The sequence below is a fragment of the Hyaloscypha bicolor genome (genome assembly GCF_002865645.1).
Source record: "Hyaloscypha bicolor E unplaced genomic scaffold K444scaffold_53, whole genome shotgun sequence".
Classification (NCBI taxonomy): Eukaryota; Fungi; Ascomycota; class Leotiomycetes; order Helotiales; family Hyaloscyphaceae; genus Hyaloscypha; species Hyaloscypha bicolor.
The window spans coordinates 2957674-2976100 of NW_020194555.1; the positions used below are offsets into that span (position 1 = coordinate 2957674).

At 48.9% G+C, this 18427-nt stretch overlaps 6 protein-coding genes across 6 annotated transcripts; 4 read left to right on the forward strand and 2 right to left on the reverse strand.

The window, feature by feature from the left end:
• Positions 1 to 542: 542 nt before the first annotated feature.
• K444DRAFT_351531 (uncharacterized protein) lies at positions 543 to 4503 on the forward strand. The gene is made up of 13 exons (XM_024872108.1): positions 543 to 894; positions 946 to 1064; positions 1122 to 1363; positions 1412 to 1526; positions 1577 to 1590; positions 1647 to 1668; positions 1733 to 2022; positions 2356 to 3040; positions 3099 to 3174; positions 3222 to 3628; positions 3680 to 3933; positions 3990 to 4071; positions 4121 to 4503. Exons 1-13 carry the CDS (start codon positions 646 to 648, stop codon positions 4185 to 4187), a joined length of 2622 nt encoding a protein of 873 aa, XP_024739751.1. The 5' UTR covers positions 543 to 645; the 3' UTR covers positions 4188 to 4503.
• A 591-nt stretch (positions 4504 to 5094) lies between these two features.
• On the forward strand, positions 5095 to 7119 carry K444DRAFT_558164 (uncharacterized protein). Its single transcript, XM_024876811.1, has 5 exons — positions 5095 to 5223; positions 5277 to 5312; positions 5365 to 5442; positions 5514 to 5535; positions 5583 to 7119. Exons 1-5 carry the CDS (start codon positions 5142 to 5144, stop codon positions 6865 to 6867), a joined length of 1503 nt encoding a protein of 500 aa, XP_024739752.1. The 5' UTR covers positions 5095 to 5141; the 3' UTR covers positions 6868 to 7119.
• Positions 7120 to 7230: 111 nt separating this feature from the next.
• Positions 7231 to 8856, reverse strand: K444DRAFT_661902 (uncharacterized protein; the record flags this gene model as incomplete). Its single annotated transcript, XM_024886637.1, has 3 exons — positions 7231 to 7916; positions 8008 to 8142; positions 8842 to 8856. The coding sequence occupies 3 exons, from the start codon at positions 8854 to 8856 to the stop codon at positions 7383 to 7385; spliced, it is 684 nt and encodes a 227-aa protein (XP_024739753.1). The 3' UTR covers positions 7231 to 7382.
• A 1316-nt stretch (positions 8857 to 10172) lies between these two features.
• Positions 10173 to 11957, reverse strand: K444DRAFT_717864 (uncharacterized protein; the record flags this gene model as incomplete). The annotated part of the gene is made up of 3 exons (XM_024888413.1): positions 10173 to 10995; positions 11165 to 11753; positions 11839 to 11957. 3 exons carry the CDS (start codon positions 11955 to 11957, stop codon positions 10516 to 10518), a joined length of 1188 nt encoding a protein of 395 aa, XP_024739754.1. The 3' UTR covers positions 10173 to 10515.
• A 1021-nt stretch (positions 11958 to 12978) lies between these two features.
• On the forward strand, positions 12979 to 15456 carry K444DRAFT_524708 (uncharacterized protein; the record flags this gene model as incomplete). The annotated part of the gene is made up of 1 exon (XM_024874374.1): positions 12979 to 15456. One exon carries the CDS (start codon positions 12979 to 12981, stop codon positions 15454 to 15456), a length of 2478 nt encoding a protein of 825 aa, XP_024739755.1.
• A 1654-nt stretch (positions 15457 to 17110) lies between these two features.
• On the forward strand, positions 17111 to 17647 carry K444DRAFT_627720 (putative thioredoxin; the record flags this gene model as incomplete). Its single annotated transcript, XM_024882837.1, has 3 exons — positions 17111 to 17133; positions 17237 to 17341; positions 17440 to 17647. 3 exons carry the CDS (start codon positions 17111 to 17113, stop codon positions 17645 to 17647), a joined length of 336 nt encoding a protein of 111 aa, XP_024739756.1.
• Between the last annotated feature and the right edge of the window lie 780 nt (positions 17648 to 18427).

Consider the following 18427-nt stretch of genomic DNA (forward strand, 5'->3'; position numbering starts at 1 on the left):
CTTACAGACGACTATGCTGAAGTCTGATGACTGCTTGAAGGCCAACTACAGCACGGGCTAAGGTTCCGTTAACTTGATTCCACATCAGATCTCCCTCGACATTTCTAGGCGACCCGTCAAAGTCAAAGTCGACAACACAGCTCCCGACACCAACCATATTCCCGGCTGGCCTCACCCGTACTTCCGAGGAACGTCATATATAATCATACCCGTCTCCGGGTATGTGTTGCTATTCGGCGGGGTAGACAGTGAGTTATTAATGATGAGGTCACGCAGGACCAGCCTAGGCGTGGGGGCGCTTTATTTTGGTCGTTCGGACGCCATTGCTGACTGCGGGGCGAGTCTCCCAATCCATTGTCTAACTCAGGTACTACGGGCGCTGCCTTTGGGCCACATTCGATATGTTTCTGGCGCCGTTCCTGGTGATTCCTCAGCCTAGCCTGAATAATGCAGTTTCAGAATGGGGCATTCTGCATGCCTGGGAATCCCCTTCGGCTTTTGCCAACTTCTCTCATGCAACGGACACTATATTAAGTAGCTCTCCTCACTGCACTTCAACTTCACATAATTAATATCCACACGTTTCAACGAGCTTCATTTGCCCTTCTATAGGCAAGAGTTTGGCTCTCTATTCTGCTCTTCATCATGACCATGCCAAGTGTCATCAACGGCGTTGATGGGCGTGCGGAGTCGAAGATCTACTACAGAAGCAAGTTGGAGGGGTTGAAAAATGCCGCCAGCGCCTCCAAAATCGATATCATTGATATCCGCCACGACAACGTTGAATTTAATCTGAAAGCAGACATTTTAACTTCTTTGAGGCCTGAAGTCGGCCCGAAGAAATTACCTACTCTTCTTCTCTATGATGAGCGGGGCCTGCAGCTGTTTGAGGATGTGAGTCTGGATTCAAGAAGCGAGATGGATTTTGGGCTAATCATGAAGCAGATTACATATTTAGAGGAATACTATCTCACAAATGCTGAAATAGATGTCCTTCAAACTTCGTCTGATAGTATCGCAAAGGCCATCCCGACTGGTTCCATGGTTGTTGAGCTCGGCAGTGGGTCGGTGACTATCAGTGGGGCATTTCTTCATAATACTTCAAACTAACACAAAAACAGCAATTTACGGAAGGTGAGTATACTACTTCACGCGCTGGAAGCTGCTCGCAAGGACGTTGATTACTATGCCTTGGATCTGTCTTCGAAAGAGCTGAAGAGGACGCTTGAACAAGTTCCAAGGTTCAAGCATGTTAGATGCCACGGACTTCTCGGGACTTACGAAGATGGGCTCGACTGGTTGAAGTTACCCCAGAACAAGAGCCGTCCCAAGTGTGTCATGTCTCTTGGATCCAGCATAGGTGGTTGGCGGTTGCTCCAGAATGACTTGATTGCGAGCTGACAATGATCAGGGAATTTTGACCGCCACGAAGCAGCCGAATTCCTGCGTGGATTCTCGGACGCTCTGCAGTCGGGTGATTCTATTCTAGTTGGATTAGATGCAACCAATGATCCAGCCAAAGTTTAGTGAGCGTTCCCATCATTTAAAAGGTTAAACCTCACTGACAACACTTCAGCCATGCTTATAACGGTTCGTTCTGTACATTTGTGACATTATCTACGGTACTGACGTTCATTCAATTGCAGACTATGTGGGAACCACTCACAAGTACGACCTTTCTGCTCTGTCAAGAATCATTCTGTCAAGTTCCCTTGGCTAACTCTCTGGACAGATTCATCTTGAATGGCTTGCTTCACGCCAATGACATACTCGGCGAGCGAGTTTTTGAGCTCGATGACTGGAAAGTGATTGGCGAATATGTTTTTGACAGCGAGGGCGGACGCCATCAGGCCTTTTATTCCCCCCTCCGAGACATCCGTTACAGGGACATTCAGTTCAAAGCTGGCGAGCGAATCCAAGTCGAGCAAAGCTTGAAATTCTCAGCGGAAGAGGCAGCTCAACTCTGGAAATTTTCGGGTTTGCACGAGGTTGGTCGTTGGTCAGCCTCATGGGACGCTTATAGTAAGTAGTGCAGATCTCCCATTTTGCTTTTTTCACAACTACCGTGAATCTCTTCGATGGTGACACTGAGCTGAGGCTCTGGCTTCCGGATGAATCCGAAAGAACCAGGATCTTGACCGCATGACCCCTCTCCATCCCTGACAATGTGGGGGTCCCAGGAAGACGGGTTGTCTTTGGTGTGACGCACGGACCAGCGAGCTGCTCTCTGGTGCTATGAACTAAGAAGAAGGTTGAGGATCACGAAGCTTATATGGCCTTGTGGGCTCTATTACGCTGTGTCTCTTTCGACGTTGCACAGTTGGGAACTTTGCTAACCACGTTTACAATTCCCAGGCGTTCACTTGTTGACAAAACCAAACATGGTCTTCGATTCAGACCCTGCGGTATACGCCGCAGCGCCGGTTCCGACCTTGGACGACTGGAAGGGCCTATGGGAGGTGTGGGACACTGTCACGAGAGGCATGATTCCCGACGAAGAGTTACTGGGGAAACCAATCAAGCTCCGCAATGCTTGTATCTTCTATCTGGGTCACATCCCAACATTCATGGATATTCAGCTTACTAAGACCACCAAGCTGCCCCCCTGTGAGCCCTCGTACTACCCTCAGATATTTGAAAGAGGAATTGATCCGGATGTCGACAACCCTGAGCATTGCCATGCTCACTCCGAAATTCCTGATGAATGGCCACCACTGCAGGAGATTCTGGCGTATCAGGACCAAGTGAGGGCTAAAATAACGGGGCTGACCAAGGGCCAAAACATTCCGCGTGATATTGGACGAGCTCTTTGGATTGGATTCGAACATGAGATCATGCACTTAGAGACCCTTCTTTACATGCTCTTGCAAAGCGACAAGACTCTACCGCCCACCACGTTTACTCCGGATTTCGAGGGTGATGCAGAGCGTGCCAAGGCTGCCCGAGTGCCGAACCAGTGGTTCGAGATTCCTGAGCAAAGGATTTCAATTGGTCTTGATGATCCTGAAGATAACTCTGGACCTAATCGTCATTTCGGGTGGTAAGTCTGGATTTCAGGCCCCTTGAACTGTGTCCCTCTGAAACCTGACGATTATCAGGGACAACGAGAAACCTCCAAGGAGTGTTGTGGTTCCATCGTTCAAGGCCAAAGCTCGCCCAATCACAAATGAAGAAGTATACCGATTCCACGCCACTCCCATTCAAGGCTAACCATGGACTAGTATGCTGGTTATCTCGAGCAGACACACAGCTCCAAGCTTCCTGCCTCATGGGCTGAGATTCACAGGAACGGTGCCCAGACCAACGGCCATTCCAACGGTCACGCCAACGGCTATATGAATAGATACACGAATGGATACACGAATGGCCACTCAAACGGCTTCCCTCCTCTAACCAAGGCATTCTTGGAAGGCAAGGCTGTGCGTACTGTTTACGGTCTAGTGCCTCTCAAATTTGCACTGGATTGGCCTGTTTTCGCTTCATTTGACGAGTTGGCAGGATGTGCAAGTTGGATGGGCGGAAGAATACCAACTTTCGAGGAAGCACGCAGCATTTATAGCCATGTGGATGGTTTGAAAGCCAAAGAGGCCGAACAGCATTTGGGGAAGACCGTTCCAGCTGTCAATGCGTACGCCTTTTATGACACCTGATTATTGCTACTCTGTTAACACACAGGCAGGCACTTGGTCAATAATGGAGTCGAAGAAAGCCCGCCATCACGAGGTTTGGTAATCGGTGAGAGGTCCAAAGAGCTCTTCACCAATTTAGCAGGGGCCAATGTAGGCTTTAAGCACTGGCATCCTGTCGCTGTCACGGCGAACGGCAACAAACTTGCTGGCCAGGCTGACATGGGAGGTGTTTGGGAATGGACGAACTCTACCCTCGAAAAGTATGAGGGTTTTGAGCCAATGAAACTGTACCCCGCTTATACTGGTGCGTATAAAACTTTCGAGGTCATTTGAGCATTTGCTAAATATTTATATTTGTAGCCGACTTCTTTGATGGCAAGCATAACATCGTTCTTGGTGGCTCCTGGGCAACTCATCCTCGCATTGCTGGACGCAAGACCTTGTGAGTTGACCTTGCTGCCCACAACCGCTTCCATGCTTACAGGATTCAGTGTCAACTGGTACCAACGCAACTACCCATACGTCTGGGCTGGAGCTCGAATGGTACGCGACTTGTAGACTGATCTGCAATCCTTTAAAATTTCAGCTATTCCCAAATTTGACACTGGACATACATATGGGTCACAATTATGCGACCCAATTTCGTTCGGTGCCTTCAAATTCTAAAATCCTCTTCGTCATTCCGGTGGAAGTTTGTGATTTTCGGTTTGGTTGGGTGGTCCCTGTCAGTAACTTCTCCGCACAAAATAATGCATCAAAATTCAAGTACCCGTGGCGAGAGTCTCAGGAAGATGCAACTGTGGTGAAATTCTGGTGAAGCGTTTGTAGAGCTGTGTCTATCCGTTAGAGTGAGTTGTGTCTGAAGAGCGGTCAATGCAACACAAACGAATGTCCGAACAACCGGACACCTTCACAGAAAGTCCTCCCAATGGCCTCTTTCTTGTTGTTCTGAAATTCTTGGATCAATTCAACTTGTCCTGGTTTGCAACGGAACAAATTTTGTAAATTTGTGGTCCCTTTCTCAGCCTCGTTGCCGCTTTTGTAGTTGACGCCGGCCCGACCTAATTAGGGAATTTCAAAATACCGTGACGTCCCAGCGGAACTGCGCGTCTTGCTTGTCAACCGTCATCTTTCGCTATCAAAAAATCATCTCCTTTCCACAAAGCAACAATTACCCTGCGCGAACTGGTCAACACCTTACTCTGCCCCTTTGATCACTCAAGCTATTGATTAGCTTGCCTCCTCCTTCCGTTAGCTGTAAGCAACTTCCTCGAGGGTCTTCAAACCCCGTGGTCGCTCTCAAACACGGTCCTGGACCTTGAATCTGGCTTATTCAAGTCAGTTGAGACCAGTCCTCGATCTCTCCAGACTTGGAGGAACGATCTATCCTTGATTTCCCTTCCTCAATTCTCTCAAAGTCTCTTCATATACAGAAAACCAACAAGGAACTGACCAACCGAAATAGAAGGAACTTCAACATCTAGAGAATACTTCTTGTCCGATATCTTCAACATGAATTGGGCAACAATTGCACCAGAATCCCGCATCTACAAAGGCAAGAACCTTTTTAGATGGGAGGTTTCTCCAGGTCTTGGTACGCAAGCTCCAATTGAGTGTGCTGAAGTAATTTGACTGACCTCATTGCAGAGCACCATTGCGGGATATGTGCAACACCTCTCCATAGTACGGGATCTCCTCCTGAGATTCTTTGTTGCTTTCGTTAACATCTCTCCAGATGCGCGTGCGAAAACTTCTTGCATCGGAAAGCATGTCGAACCTTGTTACAGGTTCCATCAACAATTGCATTTCGTTGGTAAGAACTGCTCCTCTCCAGCTCTATTTATCAATCTCAATCTCAATCTCACTCACTCTTTTTTCTCGCAGGCAAATCACACGAATGCTTTGGGTATGCATCTGCCGCTCTTCCCCAATATTAAACTGACATCTTGTTAGCTGCAATTCCTCTGATGAGATGCACCACAACCGGCATAAGGAAATCCTCAAGATCATACGCGAGCTATCTGCCCTCGATCAAGCCAATGCTATGCTCCCCCCAGGCTACGCTTTCAGCGGAAGCAAACCCCGTCGAGGTTCTACGCTAACGGCAAGTACCAACACCTTCACGGATACGAGTTCAGAGAGCGTCGGCGGGGAAACCTCTAAGGTGACAAGGAGAGAACGGAAGAAAGCAAAAAAGTCCGGCAATAACTCTACCAGCAAGGGTCGGCGCAATGTGGAAGCGTTTCCAAAAGAAGAATTGGACTTTGTCAGCGAAGCACTTCATCTGAGTGTGCATGAGAGCAAGGGTGCTTGGGAAGGTACATACATCTACGATCACAAGCAGCCCGAATCCGAAGAGAGTGGTGCTATTGTCGATGATGCCGACATTGATACAGACATTGATAGCGTTGCCGGGCAAATCGATAATCTCAGCGTCAAGTCTCCCGAGAACATGACACCCAGGCAAAGAAAAACTGTAAAGAAATTCACCAGCTCGATCAACCACTCAAGTTACGGTGGCGGCTCTCGCAAATTCGCTTCTCAAACTTCACCAAAAACTGATCCCTTCGATGGCCTTGATCCCAAGATTTTCTTCCGGCTCGGCGTCGAAGTGGAATACCCTCCCAAGAACTCGAAGACTCGAAAAGAACTTGTCACAAAGTTGGTCGCCGCGGCCAAGGAGGATATCGAGATCATTGAGCGAGAGGAAGCGGAGTCCGCGATGAGGGAGGAAGGTTTCTGGAGATGGGCCGGCAAAACGGCGTACCATGCAATTCTGCAGACACGACAAGAGCTAGATTGGGCGACTGGACAGAAGAAGGGTGCCCCGAGGATTGACTTCCCCGAAGATGAGATGAGGTCCGACCTAGAAGCGAAAGCAGTTGGAGAAGCCATTCTAGACGAGGTCATTCAAGCTCCCGAGGAAGTTGCCGAAGATGAAAACGAATGGCAGCAAGTCGGAAAAGCATCAATGACACCAGCCCTGAAGGAATTGAAGGTTTACGTCAAGAAGGCGGCCGTCACGAAGAAGAATGTCCTCACGAAAGTGCAACCATTACCCGACGCCAGTAACTTCAACGACTCCACCGAGTTTATCGAAGAGGAAAGCGCAGGTGATGTCGATGAGATGGTGAAGCGCTACTCGCAGCGATTGGCAGGCAAGAGAGATCTGGGCGGCAACTCTCCGACATCTGACTCTAAGAAGCGGGAAGGAAGATTGGTCATTTCAGTCAAATGAGTGCACACCTTTGGTGGATATGTTGCGTTTACTGGCTGGATTTTGTTGAGTTTGTTACAGGTTGTGCTTGACTCGCCACCTTTTTGACTTTTCCTTTCCCACGTTTTGCGCATTTTGACTTTAGAGCACGCACAGTTGATGACCAGATAAGAAGGAGGGAATTGACCGAATCTGAAGGCTGGCCTTGCCAAAGGCACTCTCCACTCACTTTCATGAGATAGTGTATGTAATGATAATGAATTTTGACATGAGGTTTTGGTACAATGGTGAAGTAAACAAACTGATGTGTTACCGAAAAGGGGTTCAGGGGCCATATGCTCACGTGATCACGACCCGAAGAAGCTGCTTAAAACATTCTTTTAACTCTCTTATTCATCTTTTAACTTTGAAACCCCTTTCTTTACCATATCGTATACCTTAAAAACGCTTGACATATATTGTAAAACCGTGCTGCATTCCAACTTCGAAGCTTCGAAAGTCACTTAATGGGCATGCACGATGGTCCTCTAGCACAATTACTCCAATCTCTGTCTCCTAGCCGCTCTCTCTTCCTCACTTCCCCCAGCTCCGAGGTCAGAAATACTTCTTACAGAACCGGCGATTGAAATACCTGCAGGGCCAGGCCATGGAGCAACATATTGAGGAGTTTCCATGAGAAGGAGAGATACCGCAATACTCTCGATGACAATTCGTTCAGGTGCACCTCCTCTGGCCAAATCCCTCACGAACTCTCTCCTCTCCTCTTCCCTTTCTACAGAATAAGCACCTCTCATCCTCTCCCTTATCGCACTCTCGGGCAACCACTCGACGGACGCATCATGGCGAATAGTCTCAAGATCATATTGTTCTATACGCAACATCTCAGACGTGGTCAGTTCGTTGGAGGTTCTGACGAAATCGGGGTCGAAGGGAAGGATGATGCCGCTGTGTTGAATGACGATGTAGTTTAGTGTTGCTTGGCTGAGGGGTGACTGAGAGTTGGAGAGGGCGAAGGTGTAGCTGGTTAGGGATTGTGGGACTGCGGATGTATGGGAAGTGGGTTGAGAGTCCTGCTATGGTATTGCGGCGTTGGGTGCCTGGAGCTCGAGCAGAGACTAGAGGAGCCAGTGGTTGTACAGGAGCTTCGATCCATCCATACACCTTTTCATCACCCTCCTCATCTCTATCAAGGTCATCGCCATCGAAATCATCCTCTTCCTCGTCGTCATAAAACTTCTCTTCGCACTCGATTTCTTGGACAGAAAATTCCACTATCTCAACACCATCGAAACGCACCTAGACCCAACCGGTATAAGCACCCCTTGTCTCATTTTGATCGAGTTCGGGTCTCCTCCTCCTCGACCTGGCCGACTACCTTCTTCCTGCAATCTTCTGGCTTCCGCCTTGGCGCGTCGATTGGCTTGTTGGAATGCGCTGTAGCACCCGATGATCGAGAGATGCTCGTGATTACTTAGTGGTGTTTTAATTGAGGGCCGGGTCGGCGATTATCCGGTGAGAAAACGCGCAAATCTTGAGATATCTCAACGCAAGTTAATGCCAACTTCAGAAGGCGAACGTGCATTAAACTTAGACTTAAGAAATAATTGCACCCCTTTCTCTCAAGATTTTATGTTAATTTTCGCAGCAACAATAGAAAATCTTATGCTGGCACTTCAGGGAATTTTGGTGTGGGTTTAAGAAAATATGCGAGTTTTAGCTAGGACATCTGGCCCTCAATTAAAACACCACCAAGTAGAGTGGTCGTGGTCGTCGCGCTCGATTCGTTGAACAAGGTAGCAATAACCATTTCTTAGAATGATATCGTCTGACTCGTTCATTTTGAATTGAAAAAAAGAAATGGGGGCGGAGGAACTTCGGTGGTGAGAGCAGCGCTATTGAGATATTGATGAGGTGAAGATGATCGAGCTGATGTTCGAGATGAAAACAAACGCGATGTCACGTTGACACGTGATCAGATAAGAAAGACAGAAGTACCTCTTGCAGTGCCATTTTCACTGTGAGAAAGTCAAATTGATACCGGGGAGAATTACCGACGCGCTTTTCATACAATGAAATCAAGAACTGCGAATACACACTATGAAAATATCAACCAATTGGATTAAACACCCAGCTCTTCAACCCAAAGACGTGCCTGCACTTAAAGCATCGTTTTTGAATGAAGAGCAATGGAGAGGAGTCTTAACATACTTCAGCTCAAACCTGCCTCCACTTTGCAGTTGGGAGCTCCCTAGTAGTACTATCAGAAACCTGTTCCTCATCATCGTCTACTACTCTTCCATTGCTGCCTCATTTGCTTATCTTCCTCAGTCATATTTTCATCCTCCTCATAATAACAAAACTCCTCTGCATCCAAAAATTCCTCATGCGTAAACCTCGCCTCACATTCAACTTCCTCCACTGACATCCTTTTACCCTCAGTGTCACTCATCTGGTCCCACAGACAACATCTGGCACCAGAGCAGCCATCAGTCCAAGATTCCATCCGCTCGCCGCTATCCCAGTCTCAAAAATATGAGGAAGTCAACACGAGTTTAAAGGGAACAATATGAATGAATATACGATGCGAAAACAAGAAGTATTGAACGTAGTTAAAAATTAAGCAAATGAAATCAGACTTCCTCCCTTTCCATTTCGGAGAAAGGTTGCCCTTTCAGCCTGCCCCAGTACCTGGATTGTAGGCCATAGGTACGGAGATGTTCCTTTGGGTGACGATGCAAAAGAAGGCACAAGGCTGCTGCTACGGAGAAGCTAACACAAGGCACGTGATATGGGCTATTTAGGTTGCAAGCACTGGAAGGGCGGGGATTTGCTCCTTCCTCGAAATGCATGTGCATTCTTCCGTAGCAAAAACCATCTAGCTCCCAACCAAATTTGATCAAGTGGAGTATGAGCTAGAAACGTCTTGAGAAATCTGCCCTTTTTCAACCAAGAAAATTCTTTCTCAACGATGCGAAAAGGCAAGTATACACTGGGCCCACTGTGGCTAAAGAGTATCGGCTCCATCACATAAGGTTCAAACCAGGATTGATTCCTGCTTCAAAGCATTTCTGACCCGAAAAAAGGCGATGAGAGAGTCAGAAGCCTGGCCAACTCCAAGGAAATTCGAATTCAATGTAAATTCCGCGGTCCAATGCATATCCAGAAGTCAAATTCGCAAATAGAGTAGTAAGAGAAAGAGTTTTGCCATTGACGCCGAGCTTTACTTCTTCAATTGGCCTTGATGCTTGCTCTTCGATTGGACGCATATGCTTGTATCAAATCTGGGGGAAGGAAATAATGTTTCATTATCTCATTTGCTAAGCTCCAATCACTCAATTGAAGATGCACACCATCAGCATCTCGCATTTGCTATGACAAGAGTTCTGTAGTACGCTACTACGTATCAGGAGTCTGACACAAAGCCTTTAAGGTTTGAAAGAAGGTTCGTTGGAGGCGCTGCTGGTGCATGTAATCAAAGGTTGAAGAGATCCGAGCCACAAGCCAAAAGAAGTGATCATTCAGAAGTTTAGATCTTTCCCCAAGATTGGCCACTTAAAATCCTTTCCAATGAGTTGTTCTCTTGCTGCAGTTGCGGCACCCCCAGGAAATTTCTCAATTTGCGGGGCAGATGCCGACAACCACTCAAGCTCGAAGTTTTCGAGGCAGCGCTCAGCTGGAGACGCCGATGATATCAAAATCTTTCCCCGGTAGATCAGGAGTCAGCCATTCAGCCGCAGATGCCATGACAAGTCCAGATTCAAGATTCTCCTCTCCGGGAAGTGAGCGCATCGTGGATTCTTCGGTGGGCAAGAGTAGTCGAGAAGGCACGACGATCCTCTCCACCTCGGGACTGAAGTTGCATGGAGCCCCTGCATCTCGCGTGAGAGATCTCCGAGCGCGTATCAGGGCCCGCCAACGGCCCTTTTGACCCAGGACCCCATTTCCTGGCGTTCTCCCATGACCTTCAGCCAAGTGGTGATTTGACACTGTACGAAATGGTGGAAGGAAAGAAGGATCTGATATTGAAGATGGATGCCTGATAAGATTTGCGGTATTCTTTTTCTCGAAACATTCCAATGGCCCAATTGAAGGATTTCGACCAGGTGTTGAAACACGATGCTCCGAGGGGGCTCGTATTGCGTGCGAAGCCTTTTACAGTAGCAGAGCATGGGATCTGGAGATTGGGAAGATCTGTTCTAGAGCTTTCGGAGGAGCCTGCTCGAGTAGCTTTCGGCGATTTAATGACGAGGTTGCTCTGGGGCGCCTTGGTCGAGTAGCATAAAATTAGACCGATCGGCATCGAGACACGGCCACCAACATCCAAGAAACTTGCTTTCATCTCCAGAGTAGTTCTGTCGAGAAATTTGCCCTCTCCGTCGTTTCCAAGCGAAAAGACTCCGTCGCAGACTCGCAGCCGACGATTGGCCCACCCCTTGTTTCGAGAGCCTGCTCTGCTCACCACCTGTCTTACAGGTACGTTTTGCTTCTGGGGATGGGGATTAATAACGGCGAGCCGACATCCAGCGGCGGGAGCGAAGGTTTGAGCGGCTTGCTTCTTCCCAAACGCTGAAAAGATGGAGGGGTCATCTGCATCCTTAACAAGCCACGCCCGCCGAAGTGACAGCATTGTGGCTGACCCCGAGCTGCTGGCCCGATGGAGGTCAAGATCGTCAGCGCCTTGCTGGTAGAGCATCGACAGATCACATCCGTCGATGCAGAACGCGGAGTGGCGGAGTGGCGGAGTGGCGGAGTGGTGGACTGGCGGACAGTTCCATGTAGACGCAGTTGACGACACATTGCTCCCATGCCATACAGTACTAATCTTGCATCCTCCACCTCTCCGGAGCCGGGCTGGGAGGGTGGAGGCTTTCTCCTGGATGATGGAGCTTGCCGCCCTCGTGTCTGCCCTGGGCGTAAATTTACACCGGACGAAAAGAGGGCGGAGACGCACGGGGTTCAATGGCCACGGCGGCCCGCTTGGTGCTTGGTTACTTCTTTTCAATATTCTCTCTTCTACGTGTCAGACTACAATTCGGAATAAGCGTTGTTCCACGGCGTTCCTTGTATGTGGGTATATCACGTTGTTCCGCGCATGCAGCACCGCCCTGCATGAGGACGAAAGATGAGATGTGGATGCGGTGCTGGCCACTCAATCGGCACGGGGTCTCGACCTCTCCCCATCATCCTCACGTTGCGGCAAGGGTCTGGGGATGGGAGGCATTGGAAGCTCCGGCAGGAGAAGAGCGGGCAGGGAAGGTTCAAGGGCAGGTTCAAGGGCCGGGAAGCAAGCCTCTTCATCATGTCACGACCCACGACTACTAGGATCGACCTATTTGTAGCTGCCATACATGGTGCATGCAGATGCAGTAGAGCCTAACAAGCAGGCCATTAGCCCTTCGCAAGTCAAAGGCATCCGAGTACCTCGTACTGTGCTCGTACTGTACTCGTACTGTCCTGTACTGCCCGGTACTGTGCTTTTCGTACCTTAATTCAGCTATGTGTGCCTTCTGAGCCCCAGTGACCGTTTTGTCCCGTTTCCTGGTCTGCTTTTTGCTCTTCCCTTGCGGGTGTACCTGCCCGCTCTCGGCTACCGAGCTCTCTCAAAGGATTTGACCATTGACCTCTCTCTCTTTCAACTTCACCCTTGCCACGGCGCAACCAGCAGATAACGCCCCCTTGCGTTGAAGGACCCCCAAGAACAGCTGTTCTTTGTCAATCGTTAATCTTTCTCGCATCACCCTCGAACGCCCACCCTCAAGCGCCAATCGCCAATTGCCACCGCACTGACCATGCAAGCGCAAACGCTGCCCACTTCTTTACAACGGCATTCCCACGCGCTACCGTGCTTCCGTGCTAGAGTTTTGCGACAAGGACCGCCGAGCAGTCGTGCTTGATATACTTCACAACCTATCCTTGTGGGAGAGTTCACCGGCTTTGATGGCCTGCTCCGACGGCACTGCAAGCTAACACGATTGGGTAAAACACGAGCTGTTGGATCGAACAGGCCCGGCCGCAGGGCGGCGTAACCATTGGACTGTTGATAACACGAATGGAACCATGGGCATGTGGCCCTTCCGGAGGAGAAGTAATCGAAGAAGACCAACAGGTGGGGCTGAGAATAAAAAATCGGAGATGCATAAGGCTGGGGCATCTCCGGACCCTGCGAGGCATGATGGCACGGAATTAGCTTCTGCGGGTCCTGAACGGAGGAGAAGTCGCCGGGACACAAAACGAAAATCTTCCAGAGACTCGAAAAAGCTACAGCGGGATCCAGAACGGCGCCGTACGTACAGCTTCTCGCCCGGTCGAAAAGATAGCATCGCAGTTCCCCGCGACGTTGAGAGGCCGCCCGTTCCTCCCATACCAGCACAGCTGAAAGGCAAAGGAGCTCGGTCAAATACCGAGAAGCCAGAACCTGCTACAGCTGGCACGAAACCTCAACGAGCAAGCACACAACCGCCCGAGGGCACACAGGAGTGGCAAAGGATGCCCACGTTACACAAGAGAAGCGCCCAGGAATTGGCATATCGAAAATCGAGCAAGAAACGAAAAGAGCAACATGATAGAGAGGCAGAGATCAAAGCTATGACGGCATTCGTACCTGTACGGCCTGCTGCTGAACTAAACTCTTCTGGCAGACCGATGAGGAGGGAAAGCAGGAAGATGCGTGATGGATTGAATCGAAATATGGAAAACCCGTCATCAGATATTTCGCTCCCTCTTGCCGAATCGATACATTCTTCCCTCTCTTCCGGGTCTGAACGACGGACATCGTATAAATTGAACGCTCTCGGCGTGTTAGCCCCGCGACCCACTATACGATACTCCGAAAATCCCAGGTATACTCCAGGAGTGAGTGGATTTCGCTCTGATAGATCTGAATCTCGGAAAATGAGGATAACGGATCGCATAGCTATTCCTGAGGAGACTCTGAAGGCTAACAAGAGAATCGACGACCTCGCTGATGATCTGGATGCGAGGGAATTGCGAGAGCTTATGGAGCGGGACCAGAAAAGGAGAGAGAAGAAGAAAATAGCAGAGGGGATAAGGATGGAAAAGAGACTTGCCAGACGCCAAGAGAAGCAAAACGCTGATGAAGCTGTTGCTGCTCGCGATGGTACACCGCCACCAGCGAATATGGAGCGGGGAGTTCTGGGTAGAGAGATACTTGGCCTGGGAATTGGGACCTCTGCAGTGGTGACATCGAGTAAGAGGAAAGGCTCAACCGGATCAGAAACTGGAAGAGGCAAAGGAAAACGGCCGGCGGATGCATACCGACAGGATTCAACTGCCAGTGCCCAGAATCTATTCGGCGATTCCTACCGAAGTCCTAGTGTAGCCACCGAAAATGTGACCCCTAGATCTGAGCATTCGGATCCTATCATCGCGACAGCTAAAGTTGGCACAGTAGCCAAAGCCAATATCTCGCCGCCTCCATCACCTCAAGGCCATGCTCGAGGACCATCGAGTATATCTCAATTGATGGAGCTTAGTAACGCTGAGTCTTCTTCAACAAAGCCAGAACCTGTTTCCAAGCCTGCAGAGACCCCGACCAAAGCCCATTCCTCCTGGGCGTCGTTCTTCAGGCTCCGAGCGAGGAACAAGCGAGGTTCTCCACCGCAATCATTCTCCAATACATCACGAGACTCGATGCAAAATGGACCAGCACCACAAGTTGGATATACCCCAATGAAGTCCAACATACCAAAGCGGACGATGTCAAAATTCAGGGAAGATCTTCCTGAACTTCCAATGTCGCCACCGGACTCGAGAATGCAATCTCCAGAAGCCGACCTGGTACCACCAATACGGACGGACTACCCCGACAAGAAGACTGGCAACCGAGCCTCATCAGATGATCCACGGGTCCGTTACGATACCCCAACAAGTGGCTACAGGTCGATTGACGCAGTAAATTTGCGGGACGAAACTCCAACTAGTGGACATCGCACAATGGATGCTCCTTCACCTGAGGTTACTGGCTTATCACAATCGCTGGCTTCTATCGATTCCGAGGGCTCATGGCTTTCTGGACGGAAACCTGGTTCTAAGAGAGGTTCCACTCCACATCCCCATCATCCACTCCGTGACAGTGCAAGCTCTTTGCATCGACGTTACAAAGAATTTGGTGAATCAGCTGAGGAACTGGGCATTGCTGAAGACGAGTATTTTAGCCGTCTGACCCCTGGGCCCGAGGAACAGTACAAGATCAACAGGCAATCTACCGGTAATCCCATGCCTTCTAGTGATGAAGAGGACGGCGGCAGTATGGGCAGTCCTGTTTCATCAGAGAACACTAAATGGGGTGCTGTTGCCAGACAAGCAACTGTGGTGCATCGTGAGTCTCGCGCAAAATCTCGAGAAGGACTTCTCAACGAACTTGATGATGATTCGATGACCGAGGCTCAGGGCGACACTCCTACTGAACTCACTTCTAAGGGCTTTGGAGATGACGACGCGCCGGGTCTGCAGAGGGCTACTAGTGTTGATTTTGGGAAAAAACACGCAAGACACATTAGTGCCGGGAGTGCGAGATTGCTAGACTTGAAACCGAGAGCTTCAGGTGAAGCGAAGAGGTTGAGCTCTGGTTCTCTGGCCAAGAATGATTGATGGAGCATGGACTGGCGGAACCCGAGAGATATAACAGCATGATACGACGAAAACGAGCACGACACTCATTTGATTTATTTCCTTACACATTCAGGCCATTATCGGCACCGACACTCTTCGGGACATTTCCTTCAACTCTAGTCGACACCGACAACCACACTCCTTTGAATATTTCCTTGGGCCCGATCCAAGTCATTCGTTTCGACCATTTCTTTACAACAAATAGCTTCGTCTTCTACCAATCATGTCTCGGTCTCTCTCCGGCCTCGATCAGTTCAATACTTCATCACCTTCGACTTCGACACACCTTTTTGCCCTCATGAATCGCCATCTTACGCTTTCACGATTTCATAATATTCTTTCGACGAATTGATTCCCCACTGAGCACATAGACTTTTGCTTTTTGAATTTTTAACGGTTTAATCTTGGAGGGTCGGGGCATTTGAGGAAAATCTGGTATGGGGAGGAAAACGACGGCGCCACTCCCTTTTTGCTTCCCTTGGATCCGGATCTGGAGGATGGACCAAACCTTGTAACGTTTTAGTGAGAACATGTTGTGGAATTACAGCACCAGCAATGGGCAGTTGATGAGGCCAGAGCAGGCTCTGATGCGAGAGACTTTGACTCTGAGAGAGTCGTGAGATAATAGCCTGTATGTTTTATCTACCTGCCGTCAGGAAGATAATGGAAAATTTTGACCTTCACAAATTCCGCTGAGAGCTCTCAATCTCGACGACTCCATAATTTCCGCTTATATTGGAGGACAATACAGAGCTTGGTTTTCTTGATGGAGTGGCAACTTCTCAAGCCTCTTAGTAAAATTCAGTGATAACGCCCGCTGAAAGACATTGATTCGACGATAAGACACCGCCCCGCCTATCGATCGATTCGATCAACCCCGCAAAAAGCAAATACGATTGAGCACAAAGAGAAATTTCCTTTCTTCCGTTGCATGTTTGACCTGCTTTTAGTATGACGAATTCTCCGCTGTCTCACTGTGTTGCACTAACCTGGGAAGGACTAATTTATTTGGAATCACGTGGCAGTAGGGGAACCATTTGATTACTGAACTGGCTGCGAGTCCTGGCAGGGGGAGAAATTTTGAGCTGGGATGTGTCAGCATGTGGCCGAGGCTGGCCAGCACGGCCAGGTATAAATTCAAAATGCTTGAGACATCTCCGAGTGTATTCTTGAGAGAGATAGAACTTTCGAGATCGAAGGAGCGGATTCCTGGTTCGTGAAATAAGCAGTTCTATGCTGCTGAAATATGGAATACGTCTATTTCAATAGTACAGTAAGATCGAAAGGGGAGCGTTTGGAATCCAAGCATTTGAGATCTGCCTGGCTGCTTATTAATCCAGCTCTCAGCCCTGGCGCCAGCCGAAGCGAAGGCGTCATCGAAGGGCCGTTAGAAATCAACAGCTGCTGCGTTGGTTCCAGCGCTTCCAATTGCACAGCACAGCCTCGTACATATTCTGCCACACTACACCCATCCAGTTTCCATCTTCCTATTTAAACAGCCGAGCACAACGTGCGATAGTTGATGTCACTCTTCTTCAGATCGTCAACGACACTACTCAGAACAACAACTAAGACCACATCTCCGTTCATCTACAACCACTTTACCAGAGGATTCAAGCAATCGGCTGTCAATATGGGTGTCCACAATCTTTCTAGGTATGTTTTCCGTCCCCAGGTGCGCCAAGGCGAACGCGTTCAGACCGCAATGGTGGTGCAATTGTTCGATGGTTGATGGAGAGATCCTGACGTGTTTGAACAGCAAAGCAGAGTTCCAGTCCGCTCTTAAGGACAACAAGATCGTCGTTCTCGATGCCTTTGCAACCTGGTGCGGTCCTTGCAAGGTCATCGCCCCGAAAGTCGTAGAGTAGGTCTCTCCTCTTCCCTCCCTATCCATCCCCGTCTCCCTCAATCAGCACCTACCGTAGACGAGAGTAGAGCAGGGGCTAACAGTTTAACGCACAGGTTCTCCGATCAATTCCCCGCCGCCCATTTCGTCAAGCTCGATGTCGATGAGGTCCCGGACGTCGCGCAGGAGCTCGGCATCCGCGCCATGCCCACCTTCCTAATCTTCAAGAACGAGGATAAGGTCCAGGAGATCGTCGGTGCGAATCCCAAGGCGCTGTTGGCGGCTATTGAGAGCGCGGTCAAGGAGGATGAGGCTAAGGAATAGATGGTTGCATTAGAGGATAGATGGGGAGGGGCAGGTTGGGATGTCTTGATAAGGCTTTGATGGATATTTGCATGGTGCGGTGGTGGATAGAGATCAATAGTGCAATAAAAGCATGGTTTTCTCTAGTGGTGGTTTCGTTGCGGTGTGACGTGATACTTGATTTGAATTTGAGCTGTGAGTCCGGATTCTTGATTGTCGCCAAGCGGCTCCGGTGATTGTAGCATGACTTTAGCTGCAGGATATCTTCCCTTTATCCAGAACGCTTACTCAAACGCCATGGAGTACCTCTTATTTATTGAACCTCTCAATGTTCCAGGAAGCTTTGGTACTTGGAAAGTTTGTCAAGCTACGTTGCTGAAATTCTCATATTCAAGAGATATTTGGTACAATGCAAGCCAGTGAAGTTGCTTGCTTGGAATCTTAGTTTTCAGGAGATATTTAGTACGACGTTTAGTCGGTGTACCCCACAGAAAATCTCAGTGTACAGGAGCCATTTTGTACAATGAGAATCAGTCACGCTACTTGGCTACACACAATGTTCAGCGAATGAGTCGTGCAATGGGAAGAGAGGCTCGCCTTCAATTAAAAGCCATATACTTACTATTAACTCTTTATTTTAAAACATTAGCTCAGTTCAATTTCTCTCAAGCAAATATATACCTATTTTATATTTGCTTGAGCTATGGTTATTTGAATACATCGTCTAAAATTTCTGCTAAGAGCGACTCACCTTTTGCAAGAGTTTACCTCTTGTCCTGGACATTCACTAAAATATCTCTC